Genomic DNA, 10,895 nt, shown 5'->3' with positions numbered 1-10,895 from the left:
TATCTAGGTTTGCCATGATGTCACCTGTCAGCAAGAGTCTTAAGGGTCCACAAAGACGTGACGGCTTTCCAGGGACCAGAACATCAGAACAGCCTCGCCACTACGTTTCATCTCACCTCCTTGTATTTTATTTTATTAAAAACCCTAACGCCTAATTAAATTCTGAGATGAGAAGGGCAGGGAACAATGCCAGGCAGTGACCACTTTTTTTCTCTCTCTCTTCTTTCTATTTTTTTTCTCTCACTCTCTGCTCCCCCCCCCCCCCCCCCCCCCCCTTGTTTTAAAGTAATTATGCGGCCCTGACATGAGTGAGCACACTGCCGGAGACCTCTGTAATGAGTTAAGCTAGAAAAATCGCCACAGTCGCCTTCCCTGGCAGGAGCTAATTGCCTCGGCCATGTCGAGGCCACCACTAACGCTTGTCATTTCAAATATGCTTTTCTTTTTGTTTCCTACACACGTGTGTAGATATGTATGATGTAAATACAAATAGATGATTGGTGACACTGTGCCTTGTGGGGTCAAAAGACTAAGACTAAATCACAATTGGCTGTCAAAATGAACACCAAGACTGAGGGCTTATGTCCATGAACTTGAATAGATAGTTTCAGTGCTTTAGTACGTTATTGCTCAGAAAACAACATAATTGTTCTGGTCAATTTGAGTGCTATGAGATGTTGAGATAGTCTGGCTTATTAGCCAGGCTAATGTTGAGATGCAGTGGCATTGTAATGGCTGTAAAGTGTGTTTCATGTAGTTGCAAGTTGTTATATGACAGTAGTTGATGTCATGTTATGTGTCAGCATACTGTATGTATTGTTATGTAATACAGAAGAATGCATGTAATGCAAAGGACTATATTGATCTCTGGAGGGAAATTAAGTTGTAAAAAGCAGCAACAAATAAGATTGAAACACTGGACAAGCACATGTAAAAGTAATTATATGTTATGTTATGTGATGTTATGTTGTTAGGTTATTGTTATGTCATCTTAATGTTACATTCAGTTAATTTCCGTTATGTTATGCGTGAAAGGCAACAGAACTGAGCACATGAACAAGTTAACTTTCACATCGTTACGCTTTAAGTCAATTTCACCAGCCTCATCGTAACATGAATATAATCGAGAAAAATATGATGAAACAAAAGTAGCACTAGCACAAAGATAGCTGAGTGAATAGCAGTCATGCGAAGCTTTCACAGCCTCAGAATGAATCAGACTTATGACATTTTACTTTGTCTCCAGGCAGCAGTGTCAAAATCTATTATAATCAGATTTAAAAGAAAAATCTATTACGATCACATTAAAAATGTCACAGGCGCCCTGTCACTCATCGCTGCCCCTCTAGCGCGCACGCGCGCACACATACACACGCATGCATGCACACCCGTGCGCATGCGTGCGCAAACACCGACTAACACTGTGGATGTCAACTGCAGGTAGATAAGATACATGCACTTAGGTGTGTGTGTGTGTATGTGTGTGTGTGTGTGTGTGTGTGCACACGGACAAAGCTACGCAATGACACTTGCACATGTACATGTAGACACAGATATGCATGCACATCTGCAACTGTACACACATGCAAACACATGTAGAAAAAGACAAAGTGACAGAGTGCATGCCCACAACACGTGTGAACTGTGAACGTTAGAGGACAGCATCCTGAAGCCAGCGGAGGCAAAGAAGCATTTGGAATGATAATCACTCCCTACGTTTCACTTAACCTTTAACACGCGGCATACTGTACACACACAGCTCTGCTCCGGCGTGTGCATACGGCTGACCACATTACTGTGTGAAGCGCTGGGGCATCTGTCCTTGTTTACGCCCCATTGGAAACATCCTTGGCCTCGGCTGAGATTACGCTTCCAAATTGAATAGCATTCCCAGGGGGGGCCCCCGGGGGCCCTCCGACAACTCTGGAGACCTTTAAGTGTTTGTTGACAGACGAACAGAGTTCGGTTTGTTTGGCTTTTCCACTATACTCTCTTACAATTCAAAAGGTCACCCGCCGATGCCTCCCCTCTCCTTGTCCAACCAGCCGGCCTAGCCTACCCACCCCCCTTCACCTTAGAAAACAAGACCTCAGGAAAATGCCCTCACATGCCATGGTCCGAGAGAGAGAGAGAGAGAGAGAAAGAGACCTCTCAGGGAATAAATAGGATTCCTGTCACTGCCGTTACCAAGTTTACCAACATGTCGCTATGGCCACAAATTGCCGGATAGCCTGAAACAGAGCGACAAAGAAATGAAATTAATGAATAAACAAAAGCAGAAACAAACAAAAAAAAAACTTCCATAACACCATAACAACATACTCCATATGGTACATTTAGGGCTTGGTGTCAGCTGCACAACATGAGCCATAGAACGGTACAATGGAATTATCGTGTGGAACATGCATAATACCCCCCCACCCCCTCCGACTCCCTCCCCCCTATTATTTGGGGTCTCTATTGTTGCCGTGGCGCTGCTCATTATTATGGGGTGTCTGGTTCAGGCCATCAGAGAGAGAGAGAGCTCTCGTCACCGAGGTCCCTGCGGAGCTAGGCGAGCCTATCTCACTGCTTAGCAACCAGCCCTGGGGCCTGTTTTGCACAGCTTAATTCAGATGAGAGTGCCACGCACGCCATTGGCTAAGAGAGGCCCACCCCTCCCGTCCCTCCTCAAATCCTCCCCCTCTCTCGCCGTCTCCCCAACAGTCCCTGTCTCTCTGTCACACAGACACGCGCACACACACTCAACACTTCTTACACACCTCTCCTCACCTCTCTCTTTCTCCTTTATTCCCCGCCTCCCGTCACCCACACCACTTTCTTTGCCCTCATGTCTTCCTTCCAGTCTTTCTTCTCTCTCTCTCTCTCTCTCTCTCTCTCTCTCTCTCTCTCTCCTCAGAATGGGTGAGTGGTAGAGGAAGGGAGGGGGGGGGGGGGAAACAACAATGGCTCCCGCTGTGACTCAGGCACGAGGTGCTTCATTCTCCCAGCCATAATGAGCACAGGCTTAGACCACAGACACACTAACGGATGGACAGACTGACAGACAGACAGACTGACTAGAGTGGGTGGCAGAGAAACAAACAGGGATGGGTTTGAGAAAGAAAGTGAGATGGCGAGGAAGAGAGAGAACAATGAATGGTCAGTTCATACAGGTAGAGAGGGAGAGAGATAGAAATAAAAAGAGAGAGAACATGTGAGAAATGAGAGAGAGAGAGAGAGAGAGATAAACGAGAGTGAGAAAAAAGTGTCAATGAGGAGAGAAGACAGAGTTAGAAACAGAATGAGGGAGCATTGAAAAGGGACATAGTGGAGATAGGGGAGGGGCAGAGAGAGGATGATAGATTGAGAGGCAAAGAGTGAGAGAAAGTGAGAGCTGGAGAAAGACACAGGCAGGTGAGTCAGATAGGTGAGAGAGAGAGTATTCTCCTCTTGCACAAAGTCTAGTAAGGGGCGGAGTCTAGCCAACTACACAGGCCGGGACTTCCGCTTTACTTCTGCGTCTATGCAAAACAGATGGGGATTGCTTCAGTAATATCATAGCTTTATTCCGATACTGTTTTAACTAAGCTAAATTGTTCGTTTTTGTTGTACTTTTTTTTGTCCAAGTCTGTGTTTATGTTGTTAATGTACGTACCGTTCGTTTTCATCGTTTGTTTTGTCAGTTAGTTAGTTACCGTTACCGGTAGTTAAGTTTTAACATGAAGAAAACCACGGTGAAGTTGATGAGGAGGGCAGTGGGCTCTACCGAGCATTGCTCAGTGCCTCTTTGCACTGCATCAGCTCGGTTTACAACATTGAGTTTTCACCGTTTCCCAGAAGATGCTGAAGTAAGGGCTAAATGGATTGTTAACATTAGAAGAGACAATTTCACCGTCACTCCTCGGTGCTATGTGTGCAGTAGGCACTTCATGAAAGAAGACGTGATAGAGACTCCAGGTGGACTTCATCGCATTAGAAAGGGGGCCTTGCCTGTGTTGTTTGAGTGGAATAAATATGAAGTCCATCAACGCGTTAGTGTTTGGCAGAGGAGAGAAAGACCTACTAACTGCCCAGATCAGATGGCGATGGATGGTGCAGCAGCTGCTGGAACTGTCATGGAAGTGACCACGACTTGTGACCACGACTACTGCACACCCCCTGAACCTGCCGCTGTTGACCTCGCATTGAGTGAGAGGGATGACATGAAGGATGTAATCACTCAACTGAAGAAGCAAGTGGAGGACTTGTCACTGAAATGTAGGTTTGGACTACATCGATTTGAAGGCTCAGACTCACAGACTAGACACTTCACAAGGTGAGAATAACTTGCATAAAGCATACCAATTTCATTTATTTATTGTGTAAATTTATTTATGTAAATGTCATTACATGAAAGTAACCTTGCTCATGGTTATAAACAATGACAATCCTAATTTGTCCAAGATTTGCTACCTATGAGCACCTGGTGGTGTTTTGGGAACTGATTGAACCATCCACAGCCAACATGATCCGAGTCACCCGGGCACGGAGAGCCCAGCAGAGGAATGAAGAAATATTTATTCCATGTACTTACTCGGTAAGTTTACTCAGGCTGTTTTAATATTTTGTACTGTGCTAATCGTTACTGTATAATCGCTATACCAGAGGGGTAGCCAACCTAGCACTGGGGCCAACATTGGCACAGGGGAGGGGAACACTGGCATAAGTGTGTGAGAGGGAGAGAGGATCTTTTAAAAATAAAATAATTTGTAGTACTCTCACATATGTATGCAAATGACATTCTGCACATAATTCTACATTCATTCAAACTCAGAACTCTGAATGGGGAGGGAGTCTGAGAGATACAGTAGGTGGGTTATTGGTCTGAATCTAATGATCCTTGCATCCTGATGTGAAAGAAAATATATTGACAACCAAAATATGTTGGAAATATTAATTGATGTGATGTCATAATTAAAATGAAGATATGAATGCCACACTGACTATCAGGAAGCATTGACCCTGACATTGTCATCGAGGGTAGTAGTATTCAGGTTGTATCAGAATTTAAATATCTAGGAATTACACTAGACTCAAACTTTACATTTAAAAAACATGTTAAACATTTAGCCAATAAAATAAAATTCAATGTATCTAATTTCAGACACATAAGACCATATCTAACAACAGATGCAGATAAACTCTTCATGCATGCTATGATTGTCTCACACATAACCTACTGTTTCACAGCCTGGTCGCAGACAAATCAGACAACTTTAAAATCACTGTACAAACAGACATCAAGAACACTTGACCAAAAGCCCAAACGTTACCACCATTGCTATAGTTCAAAAGTTACTTAATTTTGACAGATTTAAACATTTTGCAGATGCTTGTCTCATTTTTAAGATCATAAATGGACTTGCACCACTGAAACAGTTCATAGGTCGAAGGGACAGTGGTGACAGAGCAACAAGCGCAACTACCAGAGGGGACTGTGGAGTTACGGAGTACCAACCAGACGTAGTGTGTTGTATGTGTAGTGTGTAAAACACACTAGACATAATTGTCTATGTTTTGTACATTCTCTTTCAGAGACATGCTCTGCTTCCGTGGGATGAATTCTTCCTTTTCCTCATGTACCTGGCGTTGGGGTCCACAGAAGTTGACCTGGCAGATCGTTTCGGGATCCACCCATCAACGGTCAGCCGGATCATAACAACGTGGACATATTACCTGTACTTTCTGCTGGGCTCACTGAAAATTTGGATGTCCCAAGAGGAAGTTCAGGCTGTGTTGCCGAGGGAGTTCAGGGAGAGCAAATACGCTGATACACAGGTAAACGCAATCACTTGCATTAGTCTAGACTAGATGGAAAGGGGGTCCACAGCGCACATAGGGTGGTCAGTAGATGTCAGTAATAATAATAATGAATTGCATTTTTATAGCGCTTTTCTATGCACTACGTGCCTACTCAAAGCGCTTACAATGATTAATTCATTCATACATTGGGAAGGGCAGCGTAGTCTTAATGTTGTGTGAGCATGGGCAGATCAATGTATCTCTCCAGACATTGTTAAAACCTGAGAACTGTTTTCTCTGCATCACTTTGACCTAGAAAAATCATTTATGATGTTACTTCATTTTGTAGGTGATTATCGACTGCACAGAGCTGAGATGCCAACAGCCAGAAAGCTTGTCTCTTCAGAGTGAGATGTTCTCATCCTACAAGTCACATTCCACCCTGAAGGGCCTGATTGGCATGGCACCTCATGGAGCAGTCACCTTCATCTCAGACTTGTATGCTGGCTCCATCAGTGACAAAGAGCTGTTTAAGCAGTCAGGCCTCCAAGACCTGCTGACAAAGGATATGGCTGTGATGGCAGACAAGGGATTTTTGATTGTTGACTGTATCCCAGGTCAACTGTATCGCCCACCCTTCCTCTCAAAACAGAGCCAGATGCCAGCAGGAGATGTTAATAAAACCCAGGAGATTGCACACCTTCGAGTCCATGTTGAGAGAATAATCGGAAGAATTAAACTGTGCAAGCTCTTCCAGTCTGACATCCCTGTTTCCTTGATGGGAAGCATTAACTCTCTGTGGACTGTGGCCTGCTTACTCAGCAACTATCAATATGGACCTCTGGTGAAGGCCTGGGCTCAACAGTGATGAATTGAGACATGCTGATTGAGACAGAGGCTGATATGTAGATCATAAAATCACACCCATGTCGAGTGAGGGGCGCTCTAATCATCGTACATCATCAAGAATGGTGGTCCCTTATTGGCCAAGGGTGGCCACCGACATACATGCTCAGACACATGACGTAAATTCTCTATTCATTGTCAATGGCATTTAGTTTGTGTTGAGACAGAATGTACATTGTAGCTCTTGATAGGATTGGCTAAAAATATTACATGTCAATAATTTCACTGTATATTTAAGTTGTCATATCGGCTGGGATTTATTTTATTAGGAAGCCTAAAAGGCAAACAGACATTCTTTTGATTCATATGTTCCAATGCTCAAAGCCAAACACACAATTCAATCATTAATCACTATTATTTGAGTGACATTTTAGTGTCCTCACTTTCATTTCTTTTTTTGTCAATTACTTAAGTGTGCTTAACCCATTCTGGGCAGGAACCCCTTTTGGTGTTTTTAGCATTGTTATACTTTAGGTATTGAAAAATAGCTGAGCTTGAGCTTAAAACAGCATTTATGATATTTGTCATACACAAACAGGTATGAGACTTACCTCACCTGTACAAGTCATGGCTGTTCAGATGTTCTGGTACTGGTACTTTACTGCCCTTCCCACAAATGAAACAATCTTGTTGTATGCTCTCACTTACTATCATCATTTTCTGGAGTAGTTTGGTCTATCACAGGAGTTTAACCCTTTTTGTATCGAGGCCATATTTGAGCCACAGAACTAAAACTAAATATTTTGTTTGTACATCATTTTATCATCTCGAGACAGGGTTGTATAAACAAACATGAGTGGTTCTCATTTCCCTGTAAATAATAAATCTATGGCATCCTTGAATTACATTGTTACTTTATTGCAATACATTTGTCATGATAGTGTCACAAGGAAAACTTTGCTAAAGTTTCCATTAGTACAGATTGAAAAGGTCTATTGACATTTAATAACTGGACAGTCAGTCCTAAAGATCACATTAAACCCCTTTTCTTATTTTAAGCATTGTTATACTTTAGCTATTGAAAAATGGCAGATCTACAAGCTCATATTGCTACGAGCTTGTAGACCTATTTTTGAAGAATTCTGAAAATGTGGCACAAATCTTTGAATACATATTATTTCAGAGCGAACGTTTTTAACTCAAATCTTTGCTTCTGGGGGGGGTTCCTGGAACAACATATTTTCAGATGGGGGTCGGCAGCATATTACATATATAATTTTTGGGGGTCCTTGACATGACATTGAGAACCACTGATATAGAAACGTGAGGTTTTTCCAGAAAAAAATATATTTTTTGAAGACAGAAATGCAATAAATGGAGGAAGAGGAAACCTACCAAATACACTTGAAATACAATAAGGAGCAAAGCCCTTCCAGAATAACAATGACACATCAAGGCACTAGGCTACTGCAATGTTACAGCCGTAACGCTGCCCAAAACAAAAGTATACGCCGAGTTTAACTTATGCATTTACATTTTCGTAACACTATGTCTTCCAGCACTGTAAAATCTAAATGTTGAAAGTCATGCAACAAACATCGAATTTACACAAGAAAGAACAAACACAAATACAAAGAATATAAAATGTAGCCTACAGTCAAGTTTAATATAATACAAAGATGTTGGCATATGACACTGATGTGAACCTGTACTTTATGAACAAAAGCACAACGTCAATGTCATAATATACAATGGCTGAAAATGAGATAAGATTACATATTTATATAAAGTGCAATAAAAATAAATGCAACACAGTGAAGACCTGAACACTTACTAGACCCCAACGTACAGGGGTCTTCAACAGGGGGCGTCCTCAGGGTGTCAGAAATTCTGGGGGATGGAGTTTTAGACCAACCATCCCGATTCTCGGGGGAACATTGGCAGGGAATAGCAGATCTATAAGAGCAGATATGAAGTATCAACTGACTGCGAAAAAACACTAACACACTAATATTACACACCGACAAATTAGTAAACATTTCGCCAGAAACGGACTGTATCAAAAATGAATGACTATCGTAAACGATACAGAGCCACGTACCTGACAATATCGCCAGGACAGTTTATTTTTGGACCACAATTCTTATGAGATGATTCTGAGATGATCCAATTTTATTGACGTCTGGACTTCGGTACTCTATTGGCGTAGCAGAATTGGCTCAAGAGACTAAAAGCCCAATATCTCACCAGACCCGTGGCGGAAATTACCCTTTAGGCTAGTGGATAAGATGCTTCCCAGCGTACGTGGGAGACCTGGGGTTCGAATGCCGGGTGTTGCATAGACGAAAATGGTGTCCAGGCTACTGTGCAACATAGGTACAGAACACACCTCTTCTGCCTACACCAAACTATCAGCTATGCCCTTCCTAAAAAGGTCTGCATATAAAAATAGTAATAAAACCAGTCACCCTTCAGTCTGATTTGTGACAACACCTCTGGATCCCTGTAGATTCTTTCTACAGAAATGTCTTCTTGCGCACACACAACAAAGTCACACCAATGCAAGCCTGACATTAGGAGCTGGCCTTGAACTTGCCAGTAGTAGGCATGCTGTTTCTTCAAGACCGGTGAGCCATTCTTCATGGTCATGTACTTGCAGTCTACATAGCTAGATAAATTGGGACACTTGAACTCTACCAAACCGAAAGGTGGGTACTCAGAAGGATCGAAAACCTTGCCATCAGGAGAGGCTGCCAGCCAGGGAGCATCAGGGTGAATCACAAGGCCACACGGGTGATAATTGATGTTCTTCCTCTTGGCATACTCCATTGCTGCCTCCATCTCCATCGCCAGGCCCCTCTTCATGTCAGCTGTTTGTACGGTGCCCCTCAGAATTCTTGTAGCCAAATTAGTAGCTGAAGTCTGCCCCCTAACATGGCACGCCTCTCGAAACCTGTAGGTAGTGCAACAGTTCATATAATCACAGGGTCATCTTATGCGCTTGTAGATCAGCTGTTTTTGGTATTGTTGTGGTGATTTCTTTATACGTCCGTGATTAGACATGGTAACGCCCCGCCTGCCTCTGAGGTGGTGGAAAGCCTGGGTGAGGCGATATTATATAATACAAGAGAATGACAGCTTGGCACGCGCAACAGTAACTTTTATTTTTTTTAGAAGAGGCAAACATTATTGTACTGTAAAAAGGTATCTTTTCCCTTGATCTTTTTAGTATTAGTACTATTAGACAGAAATCATTATGATTATTATGATCATCCAAATCAAATCATAGTTGTTCAATCAATTATTAAATCAAAGCAAACTGTACAAACAATATTGGTTTGCCTCTTAGTTACAAGTTACTGTCGCGTAAGTTACTGTCGCGTGGCAGGCAGGCGTTACCATGTCTAATCACGGACGTAGAAAGAAATCACACTTGATTGAGAAAGTATTAAATAGGGCTTAGAAAGAAATATAGTTCTTGGTATTCTAATTTAAAAGTAAAAAAACGTTAAGCGTTAATAAAATATTCAATAGTTTCCATACCTGGAAGAGGTCAGTCTTTGCTTGCGCAGCGTCTTCCACTCCAAACTGGCACTCTGCTCCGTTGTTGCTTCCTCAATTTTCTGAGCTGTAGGAAACGTGACCTGAAGAGACTTGATGTGAAGTTCTTCATGTTCACTTAGGACAAAGTCTGGTCTGGTCTGGTCAAGTCTATAATCATCCAGGGGGAGTGGGGGGAATGGTGGAGCATCTTCATGATGCAGTATGTAGCGTGTTTTCACTGGGGGGTGTTGGTAGGACAGAACACTTCCAGCCTGGACAGGTCCAAATCGGGAGTGAACCAAGGGACTATCTGCAGACATCCCCATGGTGCAGACTAATGGCCTGGACAGGGGGTCAAAGTTCTTGTATGCCTCATCAACCTTGAGCACAGACAGGTCAATGAGAGGTCCAGCAAGAGCCTTGTAGAGTGTGCTTCTGTAACACAGATGAGTGACACTAGTTGGTCAACACATTTTCTAGACTCAAGAACTTTGTAGGAAGTATTTCTGCACACGTACAGGGACAGGTGTGTCGTAGCAGGCAACCAGTGTAAATAATGAGACAAAAAGGAGATTGATATACAGTGCATCCGGAAAGTATTCACACTCCTTCTAGTTAGGTAAAATTAGCTTAACAAAATAATCTTGTCATTGTTTATGATTGTCAGTAGACGTAAAACAGCAGTACATAATTACATACCGAATTCCTCCTTCCGATGTTCTTGTCTTCGATGGCTTCATGAT

The 10,895-nt window shown here is 42.6% G+C and overlaps 2 protein-coding genes across 2 annotated transcripts in view; one reads left to right on the top strand and one right to left on the bottom strand.

The window, feature by feature from the left end:
- Positions 1-4,067: 4,067 nt before the first annotated feature.
- Positions 4,068-6,631, top strand: LOC308328823 (uncharacterized protein; the record flags this gene model as incomplete). Its single annotated transcript, XM_080782932.1, has 4 exons — positions 4,068-4,297; positions 4,426-4,558; positions 5,557-5,799; positions 6,113-6,631. 4 exons carry the CDS (start codon positions 4,068-4,070, stop codon positions 6,629-6,631), a joined length of 1,125 nt encoding a protein of 374 aa, XP_080639058.1.
- Positions 6,632-8,604: 1,973 nt separating this feature from the next.
- LOC308328013 (uncharacterized protein) overlaps positions 8,605-10,895 on the bottom strand; it is a 2,557-nt gene continuing 266 nt past the window's right edge. The window contains exons 2-4 of the mRNA XM_080781688.1: positions 10,852-10,895; positions 10,153-10,587; positions 8,605-9,562 (exon numbers count right to left, since the gene is read on the bottom strand). The exon at positions 10,852-10,895 is cut by the window's right edge and continues 33 nt beyond it. Coding sequence (XP_080637814.1) covers positions 9,025-9,562; positions 10,153-10,587; positions 10,852-10,895 — 1,017 coding nt within the window. The 3' untranslated portion in view covers positions 8,605-9,024. The remainder of the gene's footprint in view (positions 9,563-10,152; positions 10,588-10,851) is intronic.

This window comes from Protomyctophum bolini, assembly GCF_963924005.1.
Source record: "Protomyctophum bolini genome assembly, chromosome: 14".
Taxonomy (NCBI): domain Eukaryota; kingdom Metazoa; phylum Chordata; class Actinopteri; order Myctophiformes; family Myctophidae; genus Protomyctophum; species Protomyctophum bolini.
The sequence above is the reverse complement of the archived record's forward strand: the minus strand, read 5'-3'. Positions and strand labels throughout refer to the sequence as shown.